The sequence below is a fragment of the Leptidea sinapis genome, chromosome 30, assembly GCF_905404315.1.
Source record: "Leptidea sinapis chromosome 30, ilLepSina1.1, whole genome shotgun sequence".
NCBI classification, from domain to species: Eukaryota; Metazoa; Arthropoda; class Insecta; order Lepidoptera; family Pieridae; genus Leptidea; species Leptidea sinapis.
This window is the reverse complement of record NC_066294.1, coordinates 2,341,910-2,358,410: the sequence shown is the minus strand read 5'-3', so window position 1 is coordinate 2,358,410 and position 16,501 is coordinate 2,341,910. Positions and strand designations below refer to the sequence as shown.

At 34.8% G+C, this 16,501-nt stretch overlaps 1 protein-coding gene and 2 long non-coding RNA genes across 3 annotated transcripts; 1 reads left to right on the top strand and 2 right to left on the bottom strand.

Annotated features, from left to right (window-relative positions):
* Positions 1-2,375: 2,375 nt before the first annotated feature.
* On the bottom strand, positions 2,376-5,702 carry LOC126973938 (uncharacterized). Its single transcript, XR_007731442.1, has 2 exons — positions 5,381-5,702; positions 2,376-2,517 (listed from the first exon to the last, which is right to left on the bottom strand). It is a non-coding gene; the product is annotated as an uncharacterized LOC126973938 (long non-coding RNA).
* Positions 5,703-7,392: 1,690 nt separating this feature from the next.
* On the top strand, positions 7,393-13,086 carry LOC126973745 (serine protease inhibitor swm-1-like). Its single transcript, XM_050821068.1, has 4 exons — positions 7,393-7,396; positions 9,777-9,953; positions 11,168-11,353; positions 12,703-13,086. Exons 1-4 carry the CDS (start codon positions 7,393-7,395, stop codon positions 12,960-12,962), a joined length of 627 nt encoding a protein of 208 aa, XP_050677025.1. The 3' UTR covers positions 12,963-13,086.
* A 442-nt stretch (positions 13,087-13,528) lies between these two features.
* LOC126973937 (uncharacterized) lies at positions 13,529-14,821 on the bottom strand. The gene is made up of 2 exons (XR_007731441.1): positions 14,652-14,821; positions 13,529-13,649 (listed from the first exon to the last, which is right to left on the bottom strand). It is a non-coding gene; the product is annotated as an uncharacterized LOC126973937 (long non-coding RNA).
* Between the last annotated feature and the right edge of the window lie 1,680 nt (positions 14,822-16,501).

Sequence of the window (16,501 nt, the reverse complement as noted above, 5' to 3'; positions counted from 1 at the left end):
ACTGCAAAATTAAATCTCGGCAATAACTAAAAAAATTATAATCAAAATGGCCACCTGCGGTTTCTTTTGAACATTTTCTGGGATCTTGATGTAAAAGCATATACATCGCCCCACAAAAGAATTACTAAGTCGACTTAGCCGAGTAGTAGGCATTATAAGCTTATGTATATTCCTGGTGTTAACATTATGGTTATAACAGTTACTAGCAAATTCACTTATGTGGCTATGAACATACATGACATTATCAAGAATATATTGAGAAGCAACAGTTAAGATGTTAATTTCTTTGAATTTTGCTCTCAATGATTCTTTAGGACCTAGGTTATAAATAGCGCGAATAGCCCTTTTCTGCAGTACAATTATTGTATTAATATCGGCAGCGTTGCCCCACAGCAATATACCATAGGACATAATACTGTGGAAATAACTAAAGTATACTAGTCGCGCATTATATTTACGATAAACTTACTGACTGTCCAAGGAAACGCTGGGAAAAATTGATCACTTCAGTACTTTTATTAGCTTTTCCACTTGTGTCCTCTTAAGTGGAGTTAGCTAATTACATATCTTTTCAAAATTCTAACTCAAAATTATATCTGACTCTTAGTCTACACAATGTTCAGTTGGCTTCAAGGATGCACGAATTTTTTGTCATATAAATATCAAGTGAAGCGCAACAAAGGTAAACTCTCAGTACTGAACCAGATTCGATTATTTGTCTTGACCGATTGTAGTCGCATATAATTGTGTTGTTAAAAATTTAAATAATTTTTTAGAAAATTATATTTGTAAGAGATGATTGGTAAAACTATTTTGTTGCTCGTCGCCGCTGTAGTTGTTGGCGCTTTTTACACTGCTGAAGGTAAGGTTAATTAAATCTATAATGATCTTATAAATGTCGGTAAACTAGATCGTGAGTTTTACAGTTTATGGTAAGCTTTATAACACTCTTTTTATTAGCTTCACCTGTATGTATGTTTATTTGTAACCGACTCATTTGGGCGCGATTTTGACCCACTTTAAGCGGCCAGATTTCGTTCAAACTTTTTCAAGATTTTTCGAGAACCGATGACAATACATTAATTTGATAAAATGATTCCATTTTTCAATTTGTAAAATAAGACATTTGTTAATTTATATATTATTACAATTACCGTCGATAAGGTTCATAATAATTGATGTTCATTTTAAATTTCAACTTTATTTCAAATTTATATTTTCAACCAAAGCGTGTTTTTTAGTTTTTTTTAACTACTTTTATTTTATTATTATTATTGAACCAATAGCGCATGAAAGTTAACTAATTACAATTTATGCGATGGCCGATGTCCTAATTATATTAGGTTATTTGTGTATGAGTGTATAAGTGTGTGTATGTATGTGTATGTGAGTATATGTCTTAAGAAATAATCAACTACTCGATTACAATATATTTAAAATTATTTGCTTTTGCGTTTATTTCTTCTTACTTATATAAAATATTATGCTTGTTCATAAAATTATATGATAATGTTATCCATGCTCTCTCGGGAACTAGAGCTTACATTATTTAGACAACTCGGCCAAACTGAATTGAATGCATAATTTTTTCACTTTAAAATTCAGATTAAATTCTCAATACAATAATACACATGCTTTAAAACAAGTTATGCAACTAAAAAGGAACAATTATTTTTCTCTGCAATTTTTTAATTTTGATTTTTGTATGAAACGAAGGGACTCGACGAGCAGGACGTTCAGCTGATGGTAATTGATACACCTTGCCCATTACAATGCAGTGCCGATTAGGATTCTTGGAAAACCCAAAAATTCTGCGCGGCAATTGCGCTCGTCACCTTGTGACATAAGATGTTAAGTCTCATTTGCCCAGTAATTTCACTACCTACGGCGCCCTTCTAACAAAACACAGTAATGTTTCACGGCAGACATAGGCGCCGTTGTGGTACCCATAATCTAGCCGGCATCCTGTGCAAAGGAGCCTCCCACTAGTAAAATTATGATGATGATGGTATGATAAATTATATAATAAATATACAAAAAAAACAGTCGAATTGAAGACCGCTCCTTGCTTTAGGATGCTTTCTGCTTTCTAATTAATTTCATCTGATATAAGATGATAAGTAGCAGATCACGATACTTAAGTAATAATCATGGGAAGATAATAACGTAAATGATTTATCTAGAAGGAGATCAAGGTTTTGTGTAAAAATAAATTTTCATGCTGTATGAAACCTTAACATTGAAGTACCAATTATATTCATCTTCATTATTCAGTATAAGGCTAAGCTCAATTTATATGTATCTCGTATAAGAACTAAGATACTGAAGTGACGATAGCATTGTTCTAGTATATATTATAGATAAGATAGTATTACTTGCAATAGCATCCCGAGCGACAGTGTGTCAGTCGTTCCGGGATCGTCATCACTCTCGTGTCCTGTAGCTGGGACTCCCAACAGGTGTACTCGTTTGTGAAGGAACAGGATCGATACAACTCATTGTGCGGACACTCCTGCTCTGAAACCATGGCGTACTGAATTACCATCAATATACCTGTAGAACAGTAGCAAGAGAAGAGATAAAGACACATCACTTTATAAATGAAGAATGACGTAAAATTATATGTCACAGCTCGCATGACAAAGCAATATAACCTTAGGATATAACCATCCAAATAAAATTGTTATTTTTTTAATGAAAATAAGGGTCGAGACGATCAGGACGTTGAGTTGATGGTAATTGATACGCCCTGACCATTACAATGCAGTATGGCTCAGGATAATTGAAAAATTCTAATATTCTGACCGGCACTACAATTGCGCACGTCACCTTGAGACATAAAATGTTTAGTCTCGTTTGCCAGTAATTTCACTAGCTACGGCGCCCTCAGACCGAAACACAGTAATGCTTACATATTACTGCTTCACGGCAGAAATAGGCAGACTTTTGAAAACCATAATCTAGCCGGCATCCTGTACAAAGTGACCTCCCACTGGTAACAGATCCCCAGATTTACGGTTGAATCTATTTAATAGTTACATGGAATTAGATTGCCATGGTTGAAACCTGAAACACATGATGTCTCGGAGATGCATTTGAAGTGACAGTATGCTCTTAGCTTGAGAATTCCTACGTTGGATTGGTTCAGTAGCCGTCACTTTTTTCCATTCACGTTATTATTCATCATCATTATATCAGCCGGAAGACGTCCACTGCTGGACAAAAGCCTCCCCCAAAGAGAGATCTGCGGGCGAGAGAGGGCAGCGATGTTGACCAGATCGTCGGTCCATCTTGTGGGGATCTACTAACACTACGTCTTCCGGTACGTGGTCGCCATCTGAGGAGCTTACTGCCCCAACGGCCATCTGTCCGCCGAGCTATGTGCCCTGCCCACTACGACTTCAGTTTCACAATCATACATCATTTACGTTATTATTATTCATGCAATTCGATCAATTTTCAATCGCAAGACATTTAGTTAGTTTGTTATTGATATTGTTCAATATATAATTTAAACATGTATAGAATATAATCATATATAGCCACATATTTATTAATAACTAGTTGACCCGACAGACGTTGTTCTGTATATAATAAATAAAATGCTGTTTTTATGAATTTTTCAATAATCTATATAATATATAAAAGAAAGTCGTGTTAGTTACACTATTTATAACTCAAGAACGGCTTTACCGATATGGCTGAAAATTGTTGAGGAGGTAGCTTAGAGCCAGGAGACGGACATAGATTGACATTTTGATGACATCTCGAGAATAGAAAGAATTTAATAAATTTTTTTGTTAGTTTCACGCTACATGAGTTATAAAATACAACTGACAGTGCACGTCATGTTATTCAAGTTGACCGGTTGGTGTGTTTCTTTCGAAAATCTATTAGCTTATTGTGCCGATATTATCATTAACAATGTCACAACTAAGACGATCAAATTATTCCCGACAAAGACGTAATGCAACTAGGATTCGAAATATTGCGAATGAAAGGACAGAAGAAGAACAAGAAATTGCAGGTGAAAAGAACCGCGTTAGTATGGATCGTCTTCGTGCTATGAATCAGAAGAGCAAAGCGTAGCACCCCGTAAAACGGATCGGCTGGCAATACGAAATCGTCCAGTAAAACCTCAAAGATCAACAATTTATAGATAATTTTCGACGCACAAGAAGAACTTTATGAAGTACTGATTTGAATCGAGCAGCGTTTCGATACGATTGCAGTACTTATACTGTACTGTAGTACTGCTTGCATAATAGCTTTCGCATTGGGCCGATGGACATTGTTTGTGAGTATTCTGCGGAGAAACGCAAGAATTGTGCTGCCATGTTCTAGAAAACACTCAAAAATACAATGTTTGTTTCCAAATGACCTCATTTGGGGCAGACATCTAAGAACGAGGATTTAATCCGACATTCAAGGTATTTATTTATTTACATACTTACACACAATACAGTAAAAGAATAACATACGTAGTATACTTATTCCTATGTATTGTTTATGCTAATTTTAAAAGAAGTGTTTATAAATCAGTAATACGGGTTTTGCATTTGATATTGTAGATATAAGGACAGATTCACCATCGTATTGGATCACTGCAACCTCTCGAAGAAGCATAGCTTAAATTTTTACAATTATACATGGGCAACATGGACAAATAACTTGATCGATGTCAAGAGATCAATGCAGCAATGTGATAATAGCAATTCTTCAGATCTGCAGCAACTACTTAATGAACATTTTGCATGACGAGTTAGCCCGCAAATCTTTAATTTCCGATCTGTCTCGCATTCACCCTGACGATTCAAATCTTGAGGCCAATCCTTGAAAGTTTGTGGTATGAATCAAGACAATCCATTTCCGAAGTTCAATCTATATATATATATATATAAGAGATTTCCACGTACATAGTCACTCATCACGATATCTTTTCACCGAGTAGAGGTCAGCTAAGAACGGATTTTCCAATATTCCATTCGCAAGAGTTTTTTTTATATTATGAACAGAACAACGTCTGTCGGGTCAGCTAGTATTTTATAACATCAAGAATTATTTCGTAAAATATGCTCCCTGTTGTTGTAATGAAATTGTTTTATAGCAGAACTGTCAAACCGTGCGTCAATAAATTCTCTCATAGAAAATATGTCCATACAAAACAAATATCGGATCACGGGGGACACATCAAAGGAAAAACAAAATTGTTGTTTTTATTTAATTCCGAACACTTTCATATTTATTCACCTTTTAAACCTTCCCTGGACTTTCACAAATAATTCAAGACCAAAATTAGCCAAATCGGTCCAGCCGTTCTCGAGTTTTAGCGAGACTAACGAATAGCAATTCATTTTTATATATATAGATATTTACTTACTAATCATAATAGTGCTTCCATGTTTTAATAAACATAAAATCGTCAACAAACACGCTAGCTTCATTTCCACTGCACATACCAGTTTATAGTGATACATGTCTTGGGATGGGGTTGTACTGAGCTCAACTTAACTTAAAATAATTTAGCCTGTTCATTAAAAGCCTTAATACGTGAAAAACATTGGCACTTAATAACAATTCATATTTAGTAGATTCGTAATAAGTTTGTAATAGTATTATTGTATTTTACCATTTCTTTTTCATTACACATTTTCATACTTGACATTAGACTATTTTTTTTGAGCTATAGTTTACTTAGTCATACCATGGCCAACTAGAATGTAAATGGGGAGACATTTTAGTAATTCAAAGAGTTTCATAGTGACAATTGTTAACGAAGACCTCTTTGAATGTAGGTAAAATATTTGCACTGCAACCCTTGCGGGAAACGATAAGTTATTGAGTCAAATGTAGTTAAAATAAAAATATATTATTAAAAATCCTAGTATACTGAAGTGGCAAGGACTAATCAACCTATCATTAAAATTGACAAACATTTACTGGCACTGCATTTTCCAAAATAATTGTATGTATAAACTATGCAAGTACTGACTAGAAGCTAGAGCTCTTACTTTCATGGTAAATCATGCCAAAGTTTTCTTATTACATAAGTTTCGAGCATATCATTTAAAAGTGAAGTAATATTTACACGCAAGATGCGTACAATACATTCAAAAGAATTTTGTTTTTAAAGTCTATAGTATTTTAGTTATGTCGGTGAAAGCATTCATTATTGGATTGTTCTAATCATGTCTCATAGCCTATATTTCGGCTAGTGTCAAATCCACAAACTGCAGCAGTAGTTTATAGACAAGGAGGACAAACGAGCTCACTAGTCACCTCCTGTCAAGTGATTACCATCGCCCACATTCTCTTGCAGCACCAGTGGAATTACAGGAGAGTTGACGGCCTTTAATAAAGGTGTTCGCGCTTGTTTTGAAGGTCTTTTCTAGGCCTTGAAAAAATTGTAAGCAATCGCGCAAGCATTGTTTACTATTTAATGGGAAATTGAGGAATTTGTTAGTTTTTTCTATCATGCTATAGCATTATAATCGTTGAAAAAGCTACTCAGCAAAATGTTGAGAAGTTTATAGCATAAAATATTATGAAAAATGCCTACATAGAAAAGCAAAAATATAGGAAAATTGTTATTAGCTTGGTGACAAGTAGCTAATTGTTAGGTACTGTTTAATTTAAAAACAATAGTCTGCTCTCTTGAAATATTAAAGATAGATTAAACCCGGGACACAATAGTCAAAAGTTCGATAGAGGTACTAATTTAAACGGGCTACGATATGTAAAGACGCAAATGAAATTGAAGGAATTATTATTACGGAACCGTTGTGTCACCAGCCTTATATCGTTCTCTTAATCAAACAGATTTGGCTCGCAGTTTCAATAGTTAATTATTCAAGTGTGAAATTAGTTTGGCACGTCCTTATAATATCGTCTTTGTGATAATAATTACTGTACCGTAGCTGTAACAGAAGCTGTGTGATTTGTATTATGTAGGGTTTGTTCCTGCTTCATTATGTGATTAATTAAAGCGCGGTTAACAATATGTTATGTCCACGTATATAAGCTATATGTGATCCCGAATCACTATTGTGTTAAGGAATGTTTGATTATTGACTAATTTGGGTGGGGCAATTGACCAGCGTTTAAATGAAAGCGTCGTGAAGTGCAGCGGCAAATAAACCAAATAAACTTTACCAGTGGGAGGCTGCTTTGCACAGGATGCCGGCTAGATTATGGGTACCACAACGGCGCCTATTTCTGCCGTGAAGCAGTAATGTGTAAGCATTATTGTGTTTCAGTCTGAAGTACACCTTAGCTAGTGGATTTACTGGGCAAATGAGAATTAACATCTTATGTCTCAAGGTAACGAGCGCAATTGTAGTGTCGCTCAGAATTTTTGGGTTTTTCAAGAACCCTGAGCGGTACTGCATTAAAATGGGTAGAGCGTATCAAATTACTATTAGCTGAATGTCCTGCTCGTCTCGTCCCTTATTTTCATAAAAAAAAAAACAAGAATATGCAAAATGTTAACTGTATCGCTGAAAACACTGTCAGTACAATGATAATTTTGCAGATATCGAATGTCAACCAACCTTCCAAATAAACGCGGGAGGCAATATGTCCATTTGTAAACATATTATTTATTCTTGGTTTATTCTCAAGTATAATTTTATACCTAGTTTACTTGTCAGGCCGTTTATGTTTTACAAATATATCATCATTTAACTCACCGTAACACAATACGTTATTGTATATTGTATCTATATAACATATATACCAAAATAACATTATTTAACTCTTTTGTACGGTCCATCTTAGAATACTGCAGCGTAGTTTGGAGTCCACAGTATGATATATTTATTAGGCGTATTAAGAGTGTGCAAAGACGCTTTATGTATCATATATCTTATAATGACTTCTTAGCGAAAAAGAACTCAAGCTACCAAAAAACGCTAAAACATTACGGTGTGATCCCACTGGCTGATAGAAGGATAGTGTTAGATCTTTTGTTTTAACACAATAATTTTAGCGGTAAAATAGATTCTCCATAATTGCTATCCAAATTCAAAATAAACGTTCCTCCAAAATTAATAAGAAAAAATGCCTATTCGTTGTTTGTAGTACCACAATCTAGCACTAATCTGTGTCAAAACGCAACTATTTTTAGGCTCTGTAGGTCATATAATTCACTGGCCAATTCGCAGAACATTGATTTATTCATTCCGCTTGCTCAATATTAAAAGAAAATACTTAATTTACACATGTGACTTAGAAACCTTGTTTTCATATTTTCATTTTTATTTTAAATAATATATTACAATATTTTTAGATTTTTGTTAATAAATTGTTAAAATTACTGTCCTATAAGCGTAGTAAAAATTATGAATGCTGTGGTAGCTTATAAGTGAATTAACTCTTATTCATATTATTATTATATTTTAAGTTTAAGCATGTAAAGAGTGTAATTTGTTAGTTGCCCAAATACAGGGTGGACCAAAAGTCTGTTTATAATTCGAATGATGATTAAAAAAAAACTAATTACAGTAGATTAAAATTGTTTATTGTTTTCGATAGTAAACAAAAGGGGAATTTATTTCTTAAAAGTCACATCATTCATATGCAATCCTTCATTATTCTGGCATTGCTGCAATCTAGAGCGGAAATTTTCGATAACAGCTTTACATGTTTCTGTTGAAATGTTTTGAATTTCTGTGCGAATACGATCCTTTAATTTGTCAAGAGTTACTGGGTTGGTTGGCTGGAATGCAGGGGTTTTTGATCACCATGACATAGTGTCACTCCAATAACGACAATTTTGTCTATTAACATGCCCATTTAGGTGGAAGTGTGCCTTGTTGAGAAAAAAATGTTTGTAAAACTGGTGAATCGCTCTACCATTTCGTTCGCAAACTGCAACCTAGTGGCATGGTCCTGAGGCCTTAATTCCTGCACCATTTGGATTTTATAGGAATGTAGACTTAAATCTTTCTTGAGAATGCGGTTTAATACATCATTATCTTGGCACGTTAAGGACAGCAGACCGCTTTCGAGTTGAAAGTCCAAGTTGGTCACGAACAGACCATTTTACTCGCTCCACGTTTTCGGGGTCCCTCGACGTTCTAGGCCGGCCAGATCGAGGTAAATCCATTGTTAAACCCGTCTTCTCAAACTTGAGCACCCATTTTTTAATTAACACACCTGATGGAGCTTGATTTTTGTGTCGTATCTTGTAATGATTGCAAAACTTTCGTTGAGCTAAGGTCGCAGAATCGTTGTTTCGATAGTACTCGCGTACACAAAACGCACGTTGACTACCGCTGAACGACGCCATGGTACTAAATTCCTATTGGCCGCTCTTGCAATGCGTAACCCCTCCACCCCGCTCCGCCGCCGCTGCTAGACGCGGCAACCGATTCAAATGTAAAGAGACTTTTGGTCCACCCTGTATATAAATATTTCACCAATACGTCACTCCATCTGAATTCTTGATATGTCTTATCAGAAACAATAATCTATCTCTAATCGATCTGCCTCATAATATAGTCAGTCGTCAAGTAAGTAATTCCATGTACAACTTGTGCGGTGTTTCTAGGACGATACGACATAGGTACTACGGTTTCTAAAAGGTTGGCAAAACTTACGAAACTCTTATTCGTAGTATTTACATCAGCTTTGATTCTCTTTCACGTCTCAGACATGCCATCTATTTTAACATAGTTTAGGCTAACTAGAAATATTATAAGAGATACTCTGTCTATTAATTTCCCTTCTTATATTTGAAGTCGTTATCAGTTTTATTTAAAGTTTGTTCCTTTCAGGAGATTGTCCCCAAAATGAGGAGTATCTTCTTTGTGGTTCAGCCTGCCCCTTTAATTGCACCAACCCTGCAGGACCTGTGAACTGCATCGACGATTGTGTCGAAGGGTGTTTCTGCAAATCTGGTTACCTGAGAAACGAAAACGGTACTTGTGTCACGACCGATCAATGTATCGCTGGTAAGTCCTTACTTAAACTAATAATACCTGGGTGATCGAGCTCTGCAATATATCCTCCAGTGAATGTAAAGGGTTTGGGGTCAATTGACTGCTACATATAAAAGATTGAACCACGACATTGAATAAATATAATGAAAAACGGTGAAGCTGTTAATACTTAAAAAAGATGTGTGCCCATTACCCCTTTCACATTAACCCCCTTATTCATAATGGTCCGCTAACTTAAAACAGCCGCTAAAGAGTGGTTTTTCTCATTCTGACTTAGGTCAATAGAAGAAGACAGAGTGAGAATTAGCAATGCTTAAGTTAGCAGACTATTATGAATAAGGGGGTAAATCTCTACATTTCCCAAGCGGTTGTAATTTTTCATTTTTTTTTGTTGAAAAATCTAAAACTGTATACAAAATATCGATCGGAGACAAAATTTTTGTTTGAATTTGTAAAATTTTAATATTTCTAGGTATTTATGAATATGCCATGTAACACAGGTTTCAATGAATATTTTTGATATTTTAGTGTTCCAAGTACAAATTAAGTCAGTCCTTAGAGCCTGAATGAAATTCAGTACATTATTATGTCACTGTTTTTGGAGGCATTGAATTACTGAATGACTAAATTTAAGTTGATATCACTAGTCACATGATATTATTACCAGGAAAAATGACAAGACAAGCTAATCGTTCACTTGGTTAGTGATACACCTGTATAACGCAGTACTACTCATCATCTTCATCATCAGGAAGACGTCCACTGCTGGACAAAGGCCTCTACGTTCTGCGTTGCCCTCACCCAACGTATTCCTGCGATCTTGACCAGATCATCAGGCCATCTTGTGGGGGGCCTACTCAGGAATCTTAAAATTTTGCTAGCCACGGTACCCTTCAAACAAAAACACAATAATGCTTACACATTTCTGCTTGACAACAAATAAAGGTGCCATTATGGTACCCTTACTTAGCTGGCATCCTGGGTAAGTCAGCCTGGGTTTTCAGTGAGAGAGATGAGAGCTTATTGCATCGAAATAGATATCACAAGATCTGGAAGACGACACTTGTAAAAATAAACTATGCTTTCCTAACTAAGTTAGTGAAATAAAGTGTTTTCTTAGTGATAAATTGATATCGGGTTCGATTTCTCTTGCTCGAACAACGATATGTCATTGACTTAGAGTGAATTTTAAATTATTCTACTTCTTAATATATTTACAACTACAGCAAACAACACATCTGTATGTGGCGCAAACGAAGAGTTCCTCTCCTGTGGTTCTCCTTGTCCTGCCACCTGCTCCAACCCTGAACCTGAATGTGTGGGTGCCTGCAGTATGGGCTGCTTCTGCAAATCAGGCTTTGTCAGAGATGAGGTGCAGAACAAATGTGTTGTAATCAGCAACTGCACTGCTGGTAAGAATTACACAATTATTTTTAGTTCGTAGTCTATCCGTAGTCATAGCGGACCGCGTTACAAAGGAATCCCTTTAAAAACAGGTAAACAGGAATAAACCCTTCTAACTATTGTCCAATTAGCCTGTACCCGTCCTTAGGCATGGTACTTACACCCATTTATAATATCTGATACTCAAATTTAAATATTTTTCTTCAAAATAGCAATCCTAATTCAAAATCACTTATTGAACGTCAAAAACTACCACCTTACCTGAGGAGAACGGGCGCAAGAAACTCAGCGGCCTTTTATTTTTAATAAAAATATGGATTAAAATGTAATCTCTTTGGTAACTTACTAATTATTGAACAGTTATTCAGTTTGAGAACGAAGTATTCCACTGTGTGTAATTATTCCAATAGTTGACTAGAGAAGTTAAATTGCTGAGATGAGTACATTTCACATAACCTAAGACTCCGTAAATCAACAAGTATAATTTTTTAAGGCTGTTAAACCCTTTATGTTTTGCTTTCACTGATTCCTGATACAAGTGCAAATGTTCAAGTGAATCAGATATTATCGTAAAGTTGGTGAAAATAATTTTCAAACACTACATACAGGACCTGCTATCCTTTCCTGGACGGGAAGTATCAAAACGTCTGACCAATAAAATAGTATAAACAAACAAATAAATTCAAATACAATTAATGATCTAATTTTTTTATACTTAAATCATTGACTTTTTTCAAAACAAGTTTTTAACATAGTTTCCATGACCTTCAAGGTTAATGAAGCGTAAATCGCCGATTACTTAAGTAAGTGTGACTTTTCATTGAGTCTTTTCCGATAGGGAATTGAAAAGTCAAGATTTAATTCTAATTAAGAAGTGATTTTTTTTATAGTCGGGCTTTGAAATTCTGATTCGCTATCTTTATGTGACGCTCGTCCAGGAATAATCGACTAAGGAAGTGCGCTAACGTAAAATTAAACAGAGTAATTTATAAACAATTATAATTCTATATATTGTAAACAATATTACTCTATGATTATGGAACAGAAAAGTTGTGGGTGTACTTATCTACCTGACGTTAAAGGAAAAAAAAACTTTAGTAGTTAAAGCTATAAAAAGATCGAAGAAAAACTCTCATGTTAAGTCTCATTAGCCCAGTAATTTTACTAGCTACGGCGTCCTTCATACCGGAACTCAAACAATACTTGTACGTTTACTTTCAAATTACTTTTACTTTCAACAATTAATTCGTGACGGTAGGTACAGGCGCCGCTATGGTACTCACGTAGCCGGCATCCTATGAAAAAAGCCTCCCACTGGTTGTTTCATGTTTCAGGGTTTTTAACTTCTATGTTTCAGAGCCATTAGAACCTTGCTTCAACGAGGATGAGGTTTACGATATTTGCAACGCGTTGTGCGAGCCGACCTGTGACGACCCGGAGCCGATCTGCACCAAGTCTTGTAACGGGGGCTGTGTGTGTGCCCCTGGCCTGCTCCGAGATAGCAACGGCACTTGTCTCACCGTTGACAAATGTCCGCTCACCAACGGGACAACACCAGGTCCATTAAGGAAGTACTTGAACGAAATTAGCAAGATTCTACATTTGACGATCGCTTGAAGAGAATTTTAACTGTGGGCCTTGTAAAAGTCACTTCAACCGAAAATTTTGGTACTAAAACTGTTAATAGTAAAAAATTTGTATACATTATTCCTCCTTAAACTATTCGGATTAGTTCACAGAAGCAATTGGTATGTTATACTAACTAATTGAACAAAAAATTAAAACTCACCAATTGCTTTTCTGTATCGCAAAAATGTATTATTTAATTTAGGTAATTGTTTATAAATATTAGAAAACAAAGGTTGTTTAGTTGTTAAATACATACTTAAGGAGAAATAATAATCTAGTTTAGGTAAACAAATTAAAATTTGAAAACAAAATTTATGAACGATGCGGGACTCGAACCCGTGATTAAAAAAATAAGTTGTCTACTGCAACTGATAAATGATTTCTTCCAATTTTTTAAGTATCCTAATGTCGATATCAAAAGGGTATTTTATTAATGTATTCAGCAGATACTATTAGAATAATCTATTCAGGCATAATTCGTTATACATATTTTATAAGAATGTAATATTATTAATTATTAGGTTACCTAAGAATTGAAAATTGTAAGAATAAAATTATTTAAATCAAATTTATTTGTTTTATGATATACATTAAAAATAAATAATATGGTATATTCATTGATGACAGCAGTTGGGAACCGGCGTTTTTCATAGGAACCGATATTATGTTGGCGAGCTGAAAAGTAAAAAGACAGAATTATTTATAACAGGCCATCTAGCGACATTATTGAAGATTATGAAGCTTCACAAACTTTAACATGGACAAGGTTATACTACAAGTATTGCGGTGTTGGAGTTCCCGTATTCTACACTAGATGGCGTTGATACATACATTGTGTCTTTTGTTCATACAAATAATAATTAATTCATTTCCGGACACAACTGGACATCGGCAAATATAATCATAGTATCTGATAGCCTTTCTTGATGAAACTGAAATAAATCTACCTGCATGTAAACGCTCTGTGGTTCCTCACGGCTCTGGTGTTGCTATGCCAATGTGAGCGGCGGATATTAGAACTATCGGGTGACCCGTTATCTCTTTTTTTCTCCATAAAAATCTTCATCATATATTTTCTGCAGTAATTAATGTTAGTTCCTATAGAAACCTCAATAAGAAGTTAATAGAAACAAATATGCATACATTGCTGCGTACGCTTAAAAAACTCTCGATATTGAGGAACTTGTGCAGCAATGGTGTGAAAGGTGACGCTTTTACAAATAAAGAATCTCATAATCAGAACTTAAATGACTGAAACTGAAATGATCGCTTTATATTTTATTAAAAACCTTTAAGCTATGAAAAGACTTACCAATTAAATAAATAATTGGTATCAATGCACTATGCTATATTATTTACGCGTTCTTTTACTTTTGCTGTTCCGATTAATAATTTATCACTACTAACCCGCTAGGGTTACCATTTATTAATTTGAAAAGGCTTTAAAATAGTCTGACATTTCGATAACAGTTCGGGACTCTTTAGTTGATCTCGTTAAGATTTCGTTTCTCGTAAATATTAGACTTATTTGATATTTGTTAATCTGTTGTTTTATTATTATATTCCATCGAAGGTATTATATTATATAACTTTGAGGCGACATGTATTCGCGGGAGACAATTCTAGTATCTTCTTATTTAGATTTCTATAAAATTTGAATAAAATCTATCAACAAACCTAAACAAAGGATTTGAGGCGCTCATCACCTTTTTATACTCCTCGTCCCTGATGCCGTAGGTCAGGTAGTCGTACTTTAGGAAGTCACTGTTGTTGGATGCCAGGTGGAAGGAGATACTCCTGGATCCTGTTCCTCCGCGGAGCACGGAGAAGGTCACATTACCGGAGGATAGAGTTGTGGCTGATACCTCGATGTAAGATATCACGTAGCCATCCTGAAACATTTTAAAGTTTTATCAAAGAATATGTAATAGTACAAGTACAGAAGTCTCACTCTGCAAAATCAATTAAAGAAATAGGGACTCTTGCGGCCATATAATAAGGTGTAATTCAGATCGCACAGCGCTATTAACCCACATTATTTACCTAGAAATTGCCTCTATTACCTATTCTGACGACATGACGGTTGTCTTCAGGTCATCTTTAAAAAATTCCTTAGTTTTTTCTATAATATAAATAAGTATGTAATCGTAAAGAATATTGTTTTAGAAGAATTTTAAATTTTAAACGCCTACTGTGTAGAGGCCGCCGCACGCGGAGTTAGACAGGCCTGCGGGCCTGCCATGAACTCTTATTGCGATTCAATTGACAACCTAAAATGAACTGTTTTTGCTATTTCGTACCACGACGTGATTAGAGCTATCTAATTTGGGTTGACGTCAAATCAACTGATTAAATCGCAATGATATCAACTGAATGTCAAAAATGATGTCAATTGAATCACAAACTGATTTAGTTCGTTCATTCATTCGTACCATGAGGTAATATTTCAACCTAAACTGGATAGCTTATGTGGCAAAGTGAGCGTGAGAGGAAAGCCAATCGTGTTATTAATAACTTTTAAAAATAGTGAAAACATACAGAAAAGGAAAATTTTATTGATGAAAGATGAGATGAGAATACTTTAATGGACTTTATTGTAAAAAAAAAATACCAAAAATGAAAATACTAAAGACGAGGCAGTAAGGGCCCGGGCTATAGCCTGTTCGCAAGAACGAATTAAAAAAAAAGTACTCTTTGGTCCTGTCAAATCAAACATTAATGGAGGTGCGTTTATAACTCGTTATTTTTACCAAAACACCTAAGCAAACATTTAATTTGTAATTCAAAGAACTATATTTATTTATATTACTATTATTTAATAAGTACAAAAAAGGGCTTAATGGTTTATAATTTGACGCTGTAAAGCGCAATTTTAAAATGTATTTTTAGTATTTTCTACGCAAAAAAACCGCTATAATCATATCATTTTAGGTTTCGAAACGCAACGCATATGTTCGAGTAAGAGAGACAAACTTATGCAACGACTGTAGAGCGTCATCTCACACCGCGGACCTCTCAGCTCAGACAAATTTATTTCGTTCATTCTTCATAAGCGATCCAAACGCCATTCAGAAAAAGACACTTCATGGTACGAATATTAGTGATTTAGTTTCGGTACCTAAACTGAACTGTGTCGCAATCGCATCGCTTATTAACTGTTGATGGTAGGCCGTCAGGGTTTTATCAAATTTTATTGGATAGTGTTTTTAATTTTACATTACGACATAGTTCGTACCTACAGTCCGCTTACATTAAATTATTTTACCTCTCGCTTTACAGTTATCTTGTTATCTATATTCTGTGGCCTTATCTTTATATTGCCATATTTGCTTTCATACCATTCTTCCTTGCTATTCAATAATTATGTATAAGTTTAGTATACGAATTAAAAATTAAACAAAATAATATTGTTTATGTCAATGATGCAAAGTCATAAGTATAAATAGGTTTTACTTAATGTAGCTCTTTTATTTGATACTAGGGTTTACACGCGACTTCGTTCGCTTGCAATAGTTAGTATGGGCAGC

Excerpts from the sequence above, each read along its gene's own strand:
- LOC126973745 (XM_050821068.1), top strand. Across the intron at positions 9,954-11,167 it reads GACCGATCAATGTATCGCTG|CAAACAACACATCTGTATGT; the intron begins GTAAGTCCTTAC and ends TTACAACTACAG. Across the intron at positions 11,354-12,702 it reads AATCAGCAACTGCACTGCTG|AGCCATTAGAACCTTGCTTC; the intron begins GTAAGAATTACA and ends TCTATGTTTCAG.